The 13,523-nt window shown below is 37.6% G+C and overlaps 1 protein-coding gene across 3 annotated transcripts in view; it reads right to left on the bottom strand.

Moving 5' to 3' along the window:
* Positions 1–13,523, bottom strand: part of LOC144661453 (ATP-dependent RNA helicase DHX8-like) — a 35,642-nt gene that overhangs the window by 9,248 nt on the left and 12,871 nt on the right. For 2 of the 3 annotated variants that reach the window (XM_078522227.1, XM_078522228.1), the window contains exons 7-16: positions 8,574–8,633; positions 7,480–7,578; positions 6,139–6,244; positions 5,943–6,041; positions 5,700–5,810; positions 5,514–5,608; positions 3,079–3,181; positions 2,466–2,550; positions 2,013–2,110; positions 137–284 (exon numbers count right to left, since the gene is read on the bottom strand). In XM_078522227.1, coding sequence (XP_078378353.1) covers positions 137–284; positions 2,013–2,110; positions 2,466–2,550; positions 3,079–3,181; positions 5,514–5,608; positions 5,700–5,810; positions 5,943–6,041; positions 6,139–6,244; positions 7,480–7,578; positions 8,574–8,633 — 1,004 coding nt within the window. The remainder of the gene's footprint in view (positions 1–136; positions 285–2,012; positions 2,111–2,465; positions 2,551–3,078; positions 3,182–5,513; positions 5,609–5,699; positions 5,811–5,942; positions 6,042–6,138; positions 6,245–7,479; positions 7,579–8,573; positions 8,634–13,523) is intronic. The other variant, XM_078522229.1, reaches the window with a different exon arrangement.

Here is a 13,523-nt window from a genome sequence, read left to right as displayed (position 1 = left end):
TTGACAAACTCGGACAGGAGTTAAGTTATTTTAATGTGTAAACAGTTTGGAAAGAAGTCCCATTTTAACAACCTACACTGTTAAAAGAATGTATGCAATGTTCGTCCCAGTACCGAGAGTGAGAGGATGTACTAACCATCCGGGACAGGATCAACCCAGAGTTTGCCAAGGTCTTTAGGTATGCTATCCGCCTGTGCTTCTCTCTGAGCTTGTTTTAATTCTCTCCTTTCCTTGGCCAACGCGCTTTGAGTCATAGCTGCTCGTTGTAAAGAGCCATCAGGATTCTGTGGATACACATGTGAAAAGACAGGTTCGCGGATTGATAAGAGTTTTAATAGAAAGGTTTTTTAGACAGTGAGCTTGAAGAAGTGCTCACAGTGATATTAAGATTCGCAACATTATGAGATTGATGATACTCTACGCTACACACACACGTTAATATGTGGACGGAAGGATGGATGGATGGATGAATGAATGAAAGTACAGTCACTAAGCTTTCAGTTCTTAGCAAGACCCCAGTTTTAGAATTTGACTGTCAGACCTTAAAGTCACGCAGTCTTGGGAGTGGGTGACCTAATCAAGTCCGCCGTACCAGATCGCAGGTGCTAATCGCTTTTGGCCTATATGGCCTAGCTATACCCAAGAGAAAATTGCTATAATGAATTATTATACCTTTTTGGTTCGGTTTAGCGGCATATCAGGCGAGAGGCAAACTATCCAAGGTGTGATCAAACGAGCCTGATAAATCACCAAAGCGTAGCAAAAAGGTATGATAAGGTATATACAGTTCCCAAATGCGGCCAGATATCCGGCATTATTATTCAACACATGCGCGCGCTGCCCATATATGGTCAAAATGTTAACGATATCTGTCATCCGTACATAACAGATATCCTGCGATATACGTAGGTTGCGAAGATTCGTCCGAAATCTCGTAAAGCGCTGCATAATTACAGTTTTTCTTTCTGCAAAATGTGTTTCATTGACAATTTGTTGAATAATAAAACAATTATCCTGCTCAATCTTGCGGAATATCGTCTGATTTTAGCCAACTCGGCCTACGGCCTCGTCGGCTAAGTATCAGGCGATATTCCGCGCGATTTCGCAGGATAATTGTTAATTATAACCCACCCATTAACTTTTGCGCGCGCTCATTGGGTAAAACGCATCACGTGATACAAAATCGGACGACCGGTATCAGCGAATATACCCCGTCCGATTTGATATCCGTCGCCCGATTTTGTAGGCAAGCACAAAACAAACGAATAAAGTGACCTTATTCAATAACCGATTCCCTCTATAGCGCGCGCCTGCAGGGAATCACGGTAGTTGTATTCATCAAACCATGCGCGTGACTCAGCAGCGATGCGAAGCAGCGATACACGCTGCTGAGTCTCGCGCATGGTTTGATGAATACAACTACCGTGATTCCCTGCAGGCACGCGCTATAGAGGGAATCGGGTATTCTAACTTTTAATATAATCACAGAGTTAAAAAATCACGTAAACCAATCAACTTACATTTGTTTCAACCACAATTACGCCGGTTTTATTACGTAGGTTTTTCCTATAAGTTTACTGGCTATAAAGCGCGTTGTAGAACTTAATCGGAGGGTTATAAAACAAATAAACCCCCTTTCTGGCTTGCTGGTATATTGGAGGATAATGCCCTTGGCTGAAAGATTGTCCTCAAAATTTCACAGTTGCCCTCGAAGCTTCGCTTCTCGGCCAACTGTTCATTTTTCGACAATCTTTCAGCCTCGGGCATTATCCTCCAATATACCAGCCGCTTGAAGGGGTTTATTTACTAAATATCAGGTCTGTGACTTGATAGGTCCGGCGGTAGAAAACGGTTTCTGATTAGCTAACTGCATTTGGGTGCGGTAGGAAAACAAACTGCAAGGAAGAACGTTACGTGGGGCGAAACACCGAGTTGTTACAGTAAACAAAACGGAACGGCATACGTAACAAAGAATGTATGTAGTTCAGGTTAGATGTTATTAGTTATCATACCTTGACTATTTTGACAGGACTCATGGATACACTCAGTTTAGTCTGTCCTCGCAGAAAAGAGGGCTCCTCATCAGCCAATTCAATCTCAATGTCTTCATCTGTTCGAAATCATCACAGAGTTAGCTTACCAGAACTAGTTATATCTTAAGCTGGGAAAATGGGAGAAAGGCGGGGAAAGGGGTGAGGGTTTATTTCTTTAGTTTTACTCAAATCATCACCGCGAATCTCAGTGAAATGCTTTCAATTTTTTCGAAATGACGCAAGTATTTCCCAGACACTTGAGTATTCTACAACAGACAAAATTGGAGCCCAACAGCATCGCGCTTAACACGATTAATTCCAGCTATTGTCATTTTTTCATGCCACAGGAAAGGTAGTCTAGAATCATTGCATTCCATGTTAAACTGAAGCTGCTTTTTAAATTCTTAGATGTGTGGCCTGCATGTCACTTGCCTGAGTCGTCGTCTTTGGGTAGCACACCAGTTTCTTCATCAAAATCTGGGTAGTCGGCCTTGTCTAATACACCAGCTGAAATCAGCTGGAAAAAAATTACCACAACAGTCATTAATAACATTATTGAGCTGGGAATCTGCCCGGGAAATGAAATTTCCGTCCTTTTTGTTGTGTTTTTTTTTCCTCACTGTTCCTTTAAATGAGCTGTACTACAGCTGAGTTAAGTTTATTCTATCAAGTTTTGCCAAATACTTGCTACAAAACTAAATGTTTGCAAAGAAATTACTTCTATATGGATCTAAATGAGGAAAACATAGTTTCCTTTCAACCAAATGTGTCTCCCGGGCATTATAATTTAAAGTTAAAAGCAAACGATAAATTATTAACTTTGAAAACTGTTTCGCCGGACCATTTTTCAAAAACCCATGCCGCAATGCTGGTTTCAATCTTCTTGGCTTTTGGCCATCCGTGCCTTCTAATGTATTTGCTGTGTTATTGAAATGTTCCTTCACTCTTTAAAGCGGTTATTTTTATTTTTTCACAACATTTGGTGACCATTTGCCATGCCTACGTTTGGCTAAAATCCGTGACATGGTTCCTTTACACCTTTTACCTGTTTTATTTCCCATTTCTCTGGTGAAGTTATCCTCTGAACTTTACGCCTGGAGTTTGGTTCTTCTTCTTCATACACTGGTACCACAGGGATACCTGCAGGCCTACAAGCCACAGTAAACCGATCAATAACAGGTTTGCATTCAATTGATATTGTATACATTTGGCTAGATGCAATCAAGAAAATATTATTAAACGCAAATTGAGTTTTTTTAGAATTCAGCAGTTTTAGTGAAAATGCTGATGGAGCTTTAAAATCACTGGAAGCAGGTCACTTGCAAGTTCTATTAACATTTTTACAATACCGTAAATGATCTAATAAATGCCCGGGGTGTATTAGATTTCAGGCGCCCTGAGGGGGGCGTTAATTAGATATGAGGCGTTTATTAGAGAGAGGAGTTTATTACAATTTTAATGCAACAACGTCAACAAAACAATCAAAGATCTCTTCGAGATATCGACTTTTTTGCATGAAGTTAGTATGAGTAGAAGGTTTATCCTGGGCATTGTTGTTCGAACATATCATGGAAGAATTCAAACGTCTTTCAGTTCAAGCATTTTTTTTTATTTTCACGGAGGAAATGCTGTATTTGTCAGTCGCGACGGCTGGGCGCTTTGCGACTCATATACTTTGGCTTGGTTAAAAATGGTAAACTTTGACGCTTGCCTTTAATCGAAATAGTTGTTTCCTTTCGAGTTAGAAAGATTTCTACTCGGCTTAATGCAGGGTTCCCGATAAAGCTTACGCACGACAGAGTTGCCTTTTGTCTCGTCGCGCAATCTTAACCCCACATTGAGAAGGATTTACATTCATCCGGATTATGTAGAAATTTTAGAAAGAATTGTCAACAATAGGAAACAACGCTTTTTTCTAGAAGCGCTACATACTATCCAAGACATTAACTGTGGGAATGAGCATGTGCATTTCCCACAAGTATATTTAACATTGGGAACATCCCAAAAAACTGAACCAATTTTAACTCTGATGAAGGTAACAGAGAGTTACCGAAAATTCAGTTTTATACGTTTTTCCAACATTTTTAAACCGATTTTAAGATCAGATAAAAACCAAATTTTTATTATGTCAAACACTGATCGCCCTAATAACATCTAACAAGTAAATTTTCCTTTGGATATTACCAAAAGCCGCTTCTCCTGGCGTTATTCTTTACCTTACGGCTACACTGCCATTTCTAACGACTACATTTCCAGTAAAACAGTTGCTGTTTTTTTTTTCTAATGGCGATGCATTAACTTCTGAACACAAGCAAAAACTTTTAGTGTTTACTGCTTCCACCGGAAGTAATTCACAACAGGCTACAAAAAAACTTGTAAATATCACTTCACACCTGCATTGAATGTTGCAATTCTAAATTGTGCAATTCAGCAGAAATAATCAATTGTCACGAAATGAGTTCTCTTTGGTTAACTATTAGCAACGTTTTAGTGTGTGAAAGACTTGTACCAGTACAAATTTGCGTTGTTAATCGTTTTAGGTTAAATTAATATTAGCGCCTAAAGACTTGTACCAGTAAAAATTGCGTTCTTAATCGTGTTAAACTTCGCTGCCTTCGAGCGCTGAACCCCTCGCATTCTTAATTGGTTATGTCACGTAACATTTGGGCTACTCACGTTTTTAATTGTTATATAACGTTTGTAAATTTGACAAGTCACGTTTTTTCTACAAGAACGGAAGTGCTGAAGCACAACTATAGAGTGACACTTTACAAGTCACGCGCTTTGATCACCCACAGCGGAAAGTATTCCCTTGAGAAATTAAAACAGTCCCTTGAGAGTTAACAAGAATGTGGTTCCAGATTACCCAACGTAACGGCTATTCTCCTTCCTTTTGCTTGCAAACAAGCAAACAAGTCGAAAAAAAGATATGTAGTTTGCTCGCGGAATAATATAGAAATCAGATTGCGAATGGGAGACTTGTCCAACCTGCGCTAATGCAAAGCCTGGAGACGGCGATATCGACGTTTTCATCGTCATAGGAGTCAACCACGGTGGCATTGTTGGCCTCCTCGATGTCCGAGTAGAGCAAAAACTAAATAAATTACGTGATTTCACTTTATGGAGCGTTTCCTTGGTTTTCGAGGCGATTCTTAGGGGGCGTCTATTAGACACGGGGCGTTTATTAGAGGGGGTTATTTGAGAGTTCGTTTATTAGATCATTTACGGTAAACCATTAAATCTCTATTTTAAATCCCCACTGCGCTTTAGGAAAAAATATTTCTACTTAGAGAGGTTAATAGATGCATGTGAAGTCTGTAAACTTCTACTGTGTTGCTAAATTTGTTTAACCCGTCATACATAAACGCAAACGTTCTGTCCTTATCTGAATAAACATGATAAATTTTAAGTGTACATGTGGAACATTATCTGGCAATAAAACTGACTTTATCTCGTGTGGATTTTATGCTGTATTCGTACCTGTCTGGGTTCCGTGCCATGTCGCTGACCTCTCCTCCAGCATGCTGTCTAGATCTGGTCGGATTCAAATCTTCTCCAGTATCTTGATCCACATCCTGTGAACGTTTGATTACAGTAAAATCCCAGCACAATTATGCGTGAAAGCATTGCTAGAATTCGTACATTCAGATGGAGAAATACTCTTACCTTCATGCTCAAGCTGATTTTGTTGCCAGCCATAGACAAAACTTTTACTATAACCTTCTGACCTCTGTGAGCCACATCACTTACGTTAGCCACTCGACCCTCGCGACGCAGCTGTATGAAAAATTAAACAAAATATCAACCTTCCAACTACACAGACATTGAACCCCACTGCAGCACAACTAAATGCTATCTTCCCTTTGTTTTCTAAACATAAATCTAAGTTACAGGTGATGACAACTTCACCTGTGAGACATGCACCAAGCCTTCATGGCGTCCTCGTAAACCCTCCAGTTGCACAAAGCAGCCAAACTGCATGATGGTGGTGACCTTTCCACTGTAAATCTAAAAACAGAATAAAACATTACAGTTCTAACACTGAACGACTGTAATTCGGCAGATATTCACAAATAAAAAGCGGAGCATTATGAGAGCTGATTACCTGGTTAACAAGTGGAGTGGCAGGTGGGGCTTTCTCCACACGGCTAGTACCATGTCTATCTCTTGGACGCTCTCTTTCTCTGCTTCTTGACCTACTTCTGCTTCTCCTATTGTGCAAATCATTAAATGTCGTCAGTTGTCACTCTTTATAATATACACGTTTGCACTGACATCAGCAAACGGTTAGATACTATTCTAGTCTTCTCGGATAAGGACAATAAACCATTGTCCCTGTTTCCTACATCTTCAGTGTTACGGTCAGCAGGGGATGTAAAAAAAACCCACACACTAATCGTAGAGAGTGCAGGGCCGTAACCAGACCTTTGCCATAGACGAGGCAAGAACTTGCTAGTGGGTTCTGGGGGCATGCCCTCCAGAAAAGTTGAAATCTAGAAGCTAAGAATCTCTTTCAAAGATATTTTTCATGAGGTATTTCTTGAGAAAAATCAATCTTGTTCAACTGGGCAAAGCATAAGCCAATTTGTAAAGTGAAGAAATAATACTTCTAGCTGTTTTTGCACTCTAAATTCCTTCATTCGGAGTTCATGGCCCATTCAAAAGGCCCTTAACTTTTTTCATCTCTGCAACTGTTTAAATAGAAATTACAACTACCCACAGTTTCTATATACAGTCGAAAACCAAATGACAGGGAAGAGTGTCCGTATTATAAAGGTGCCCTTATCACAGCGGTAGAATTTCATAAATTATAATTTTTTACATGTTGGTTACTTTTGGACCAAGTGAACAGTCCGTAACAGTGAGGTGTCAATAAGGAGACGTTCTACTATATATTCGACTGTATATTTTTATACTTGATTTGATGTATTTTATTATTATATAATAGTTTTTTGTTCTTATGATATTGTTAGGAATTTTTATAAGTTTGAACTTTTACCAAATGTACATAACACAAGTAAGTCAGCTTATAGCCGCTAGTTGGGATTTTAAATAAACGATTTATTTATCTATCTATTTATCTATCTATATTCGACTGCAAATTTTCCGTTTGTGGCAAAGAATTACACTTCATTTTGTTTGTGGATTAGCCTGCTTTGCAGACGAACTCAGTCACAAGCAAAGTATGGAATTGACTAGTGGTGGAGTTGGTCTGTGAGGCAGGCTACTGATGGCTGCGTTCATATTAAGAATACCAATGGCCAACTCAATTAATTTGTCTTGTGGCCACTACCCTGGTCTTACCACAGCAGCAAGATGGAAAGCAATTGTTGATAATAAAAACCTGGTCTGATAACTGAAACTTTGATTGACTAACAATAGCACAGCGAGTAAATTATACTGCTCGCTAATGTCATTTGTCTTAAGTCAAACCTGTTACATGTACCTTCTTTCTTGTTCTCTGTAGCTATCCCTTTCTCTGTTTCTTCGTCTGTCTCTGTCTTTGTCTCGTTTTGGGCTTTGTGATCGTGATCTGGGTCGTCTTCTGCAACAAGAAAGTGCATTACAGCCTAAAGGTTGCCATCATTTTCAAATGTGACACTATCTTGTTAAAAATGCATGTAAGTTCCTCGATATTCTTGACTGTATTTGCTGAGTAAATACACCATAATCACCATCTCCATAAGCAAGCAACTAACTTTACTAACCGTAACCCTCAAGTCTTGTAGCACTCGATTTACCCATTAGTGGCACTACATACAAATTTAACTAACTACAGAAGTACAAGTTTGAAAAATAAAAAAACAGTCACAATATTTCATGTTAAAAAATGTAAAACTCTTAAAATATACACATGTTAGAATTTAAAAATATTAAAATAATGCTATTCAAAAGCAATTTATGAAAATCCTATCACATGTGAAAAATCACACGAATTAACTATAACAAAGATAACAGTTTTTACAGTTGCCTTCTCCAATTAAATCCACCAGCTCTTGTTTCCTTATTCAGCATTTGTAAGCAGCACTTCCTTCTTTTGATAACGTGACCACAACATGGGCCCCAGAAAATGCTTTAGTGTTTTCCATACATGTAATTTAAATAATTTATTTATATTTTTTTGCGATTCTCATGTAAACAGAAAAGATCTTGGACATATTGCAGTAAAAGATTTTTATTAGCCTTGCACATTAGAATAGGACTATCTTGTATTCTTCTTTTGTTATGGTTGATGGATTTGCTTGCCTGACCAAGCATGTGTGTATGCATGCATTTATATATTCATGCATTCATTCATTTTCATGTAAAATTATAAATTGGTCTTGACGTTAAGTTTGTTCTTTCCGCAATGTACCAAACTTTGCAATGTTTCACCTAACATGTCTTGCCATTTTAAAGAACATTTTTGGACAAGAACAATATATATACATGTAGCATGAAAGATTGCACTCTGTGGTTGCTAGTCCAAAATACTGTATACTTAGAGTTATTACAATAACAAAATAAAAAAAAAAAACTAATTTAGTGTACTTCTACTACCTTCCTCTTTCTTTGCTTCTGCTTCTACTTCTTTGTCTTTTGTGTCTGCTTTCTTTTTTGCTACAGGTTTACATGAAAATGCACAGTAAATCATATTGACAAAATGTGACACATGTACATGCAAATGTATTGTATAGTTTTACATGTATAACAAAACACATTCGTTGATTCAGTGTTTACTACTGTAGATAACTTTCTATGTTACTATTCTCTGTAATAGTATTAGTTGTAAATTTCTACATAAATTCTAGGGTTATTATTATTATTAATATTATTAGTATTATTGTTGTTGTTGTTATTATTATTATTATTATTATTATTATTATTATTATTATTATTATTATTATTATTATCATCATCATCATTATTGTTACACCTAACTAGTCTTAAAAGTAGTGTCCCCCAGTTAGTGGATTGAATCTGTTACATGTTTCATTTTTGACACTATAATTAAAAAGACTGTATTTGTGGCGGAAGTATATGTACACTTCAGTTGAATGAGTGTACAGGTTGCTATTTAGGTAAAAAGGGTCAACAATTTTTGAATTGCAGGCCTCATCTTTATCATTTTGCATCACCTCCTCGCAACCAGATATACTCACTCAATGAAAGAACCTTTTATGTGCTGCACAATAATTCACAGAGTGACGTGGCAGCTACACATCATCATCATGATAATAATAAAAATATAATAATAACAATAACAATAACTATAATCAGGGCTGTCACTAAGGGCCGGGGGCCGGGGATTTTCCCCGGCTACAACGACTTTGAGCCCTGGTTACTTTGATACAAAACCAAAACATTGGAAAGTGAAAAATACAACATATAACAAAATTGTGAATTGAAAAACAAACAAATAGTTTATTTGTACAAATGATTATTCACCTTTTACAGTGCGACTACTCCAACCAAGGCCACCCTGGCAAATTTTTTTGCAAATTGACCAATAGCGTTTGAGCGGTGAAACAATAGAATAGTCACAAATTCCAATTCAAATTTGTACAGTTTCAACAATTGGAACGTTTTGATCAAACTCAAAATGCAGCTTTGTAGGAACAGAGCCGGAAAACTCTTTGACAACGGTCGTTATTATCCTAAACCTAAGAAGTTCTTGAGATAAGCCAGAATGGAATGCAACAGCGAGGAATTTCTAGCGAGCTCAAGACAAGCGGCTGTTCCATACAGAATGTGTTAGCCAATTACGATCGCACTGGCTCTTAGCAACTTGCATGGTTGATCAATCCCAAGAAGGTTTGGACAGTAATACATAACAGCCGGTAGCTCTGTGATTTTTTTATGCTTCACGCTGGTGTGTGCGTGGATGAAACGTTGTTAAACGTGACTGTTGATGAATAAATATTTACACAACCACCGGCAGCTGTTTAGTTGTCTCATAGTCCCACTATAATATTTATAGCTATTTTTTTCGAAAAATATTACTAAAAGCAAAAACAGCAGACACTCATTTATGATAGAAAAAAAAAACTTAACTGTAAAACTTGAGAAATTTGCTAAAATTCATTTTGACATGTTTCAGGCGATTTCACACTTGAATGATTTTACAGCCGTTGAGGAAAGTGCTCTCCAAAAAGCAAACAAGAGACTCGTTATAACTCACAACATACAATACAAATCACAGAAATATCTGTCATGAAACGCTGTTTCGCATGAAAAATCTTGTTGCTGTCTTTGTCTTCGATCACAGTGTTTTGTTCTTGCAATTTTTTAAAAATAATTCAACCTTTCGTGCTTTGCATGTGAAATCCTTCGTGTTTGTTTGCTCACATGTGCGAAAATGTGCGAAAAATGAAAAACTCACATTTGCGAAAATGGCAGGTCGAAATTCGGACGTTTTAGCTGGTTGTCGCCAAATTTCGCATGGATTAAATCTCGAAAGGCTTGCCGCAGAATTAGAGAATTCGCCCGGCCTTCGTGCTCAAACATTTCGTTGATGGCCCTGGTAGTGCAACCCAAAATAAACACAGCGTGGTAAACGATAGCACCGGGCGGTCTACAACTTATCTTGAGAAGAAAAGTGGCGAGCTAACGGGAAACCTCCGACCAGCTTGAAATAGTTCTTTACCAGTATGAATAAGTATCTTGCAGGGCTAACGAACGGAGAGGAAGTTCTTGAAAACATTCTGTTGCATTTTACAAAGGAAACAACAAATTTTTATGAGTGCGCTCCTTGCTCGTAACGCTGATTTGTGACTATTCTATTGTTTCACAGCTCAAACGCTATTGGTCAATTTGCAAAAAAATTGTCGGGGTGGCCTTGGTTGGACTAGTGGCACTGTAAAGAGAGCGATTTACCATTTATGCAATACTGTGATTGAAAACACGTAAATGTTGAGCAATGCAATCTTCCTTTTGAAAGCGCATGATTTTATGACGTGTTTAAGTTTCATTTGGATTCTCTTGTTGTCAGAGTTTCTGGCTCCGTGTGAAAAATAATGTCTGACTCATCGGAAAAATGGAGGGCAAAAGTGATTTTAATAAACAAAGAAAACTGGATTCCTTCTTATCTTCTGGCTCTGCTTCAAGGTAAGATAACATTTCACTGAAGAAAAAACAGTTTGGGCTTCAGCATTTCTCTTTCAAATCGACCATGATGCGTGAACAAATTTGCACAAGACGTAGACTTGCCATAGTTGAACTATGAACACTTAATTTCCACAAAAAAAGACGCCAATCAGTTAACTGCAAACTTGCAACATTATGCATGTGTGTCCTCCTCTTGCCCGTTTTAATGCTGTTAATCAGCTATGCCTGCATGTCAATAAACACAGATCAGTCATACAGGGCTTGTATGCATTCCAGTTACCGTAATGATTCCCCATTTACTTTTGGCACCTCAAGGGGGGGGGGGGGGGGGGCGCTTATTCGGGACAGGGCGCTTAATATTTAATTTTTTGAAAAACAACCAAATTTTGAAAACAAAAATTTAATTAATATTAAAATAACTAACAATAACAGAAGCTGTAACAGTAACAAATTGTTAAAAGTTCAGTTAATACTTTTAAACGAATTGTACATTTTAGCAGTAAATATATACATGTAGGGTATAGTGAATGTTTATGAGTTTATTTGTTTCGACGTTGATGACTTCAGTAGGGACAGTTATCCACAATAAGGGCACTTATTAGAATATGGGCACTTATAATAGTGGGGACGCTTATTGGAATAGGGGCGCTTATTGACAAAAACACATTCGAAGGGGGGCGCTTATTCGGAAGGGGGCGCTTATTGGAAGGAGGGCTAAATCGAATCATTACGGTATTACTTTGTTTGACAAAAATTTGGGTTGTCCACGTATTCTACATAGGTGCAGAAAGTTTGGTTGTGTGAATTTTGGGACTGCGCAGGAAGAATTTGAGTGAGGGGGCTTAAAGTCGAACCCTGGAGGGACTAAACTTAGGGGGGGTCCGGGGGCATGCTCCCCCGGGAAAATTTGGATTCAATTTCACTTATTAAAATACCGGAAAATGCATTTGAAATTAAAAATTTTAACATTCAGCGCTTAAGAAGTTTTGGTAAAACTATTGCTTGAAACGACAAAACGTTGCGATAAAAAGACGTTGCTCTACAAAACGTTCGATAAAACTACTCACTGACCCTGACTACTCACGAATCTTTCTCCCTATGTTGAAGTACTGGCAACTGAGATGCTACTTGAACGAATGAAAACAGAAAAGACAACTTTACTTTATGTTACAAAATGAATTACCTTTATCATGAACTCGAAAACAAACCGTATCGCCTAATAAACTTAACCCATTTGGTCGGATCGAAACTGACCAACAATGAAACAGGCCTTTTTCATGACAAGTCCACTTGCCCTTAAATAGCCAGTTTTTAATAAAGGGCATAATCCTGTAGTAGCCTAACCATTTTTCAATAATAACTGAAAACCTTTAAGACAATTTTCCGCATTAAATGCGGAAAATTTTACTTGTTTTTTTATGTATCTAAGTTGAAGGCGAGTCTATTTTGGCAATAGTAACTGCTGTTACTTTCGTCCTTTATAAACTAAATCAATAATATGGCTTCCAGAAACGAAATATTTTCAGTAATTTTTTGTTTGGTTTTTAACTCATTATATATTTTTTCTTATTACTGTAAAAAAGTGGGGGGGGGGGGGCTAAAGCTCTCCTAGCCCCTCCCTCTCCGGGTCCCGGTCCCTGAGTCTTCCTTAACTTCTCTTTTCTGTCACTCCATTAGTCACAAGTCAGGCCGTTCAAACCCCAAAATAACTATAACTTTCCAAAACCTGTCAGAGTCTTGTCGAATGCCATAGAGAAAGAGAAAGTAGTTAGTTACAGTGGTGTAAAAATTGCATAAAAACCATTATTCGTATTGGGAACAATTTTGTTGTTTCCTTAACCCTACTCCCCCGCCCCCCATCAACAGCCAACACCAGAAAAATCTTGTCGCTCGGCTACATTTTTTATTTCCCCACCTACTTGAAAAATTAGTGACAGCCCTGCATAATAATTTGTATTTATAAAAGTATGAACTAATTCCATAAAAAAAATCATCAAAAGCGCATTATATATTTAAAGTAAAAAATACAATATGAATAAAAGGTAAAAAGAAGAAAGTTAAAAAAATACTACACTGTATGTACCTACGTAGCTAAATAATTAAAGAACTAAAGAAATGCAGCTTGAGCAATGCTATGTTTCTGCTGAGTTTCAGAATACGTGTATGTGAGGACATGAAATGCTCTGAAAACTTGATTCATAGATGCATGTTTTTACTGACAAGTTCTCCCAAACTTTCACAAGTATTTCTGTGACCTGCATGTTTTGCTTTTGCTATCAAATAATTAAATCAAAAGTTCTACAGAGTTTTTGGAACCTGTTTTACAGGGTATTGATTTTTCTTAAGTCTAAAATGGCACATGACATAACATGAACACAAAACCACACATATCACTATGTTGTT

This window comes from Oculina patagonica, chromosome 7 (assembly GCF_052425735.1).
Source record: "Oculina patagonica isolate OP01 chromosome 7, crgOcupat, whole genome shotgun sequence".
NCBI classification, from domain to species: domain Eukaryota; kingdom Metazoa; phylum Cnidaria; class Anthozoa; order Scleractinia; family Oculinidae; genus Oculina; species Oculina patagonica.
The sequence above is the reverse complement of the archived record's forward strand: the minus strand, read 5'-3'. Positions and strand labels throughout refer to the sequence as shown.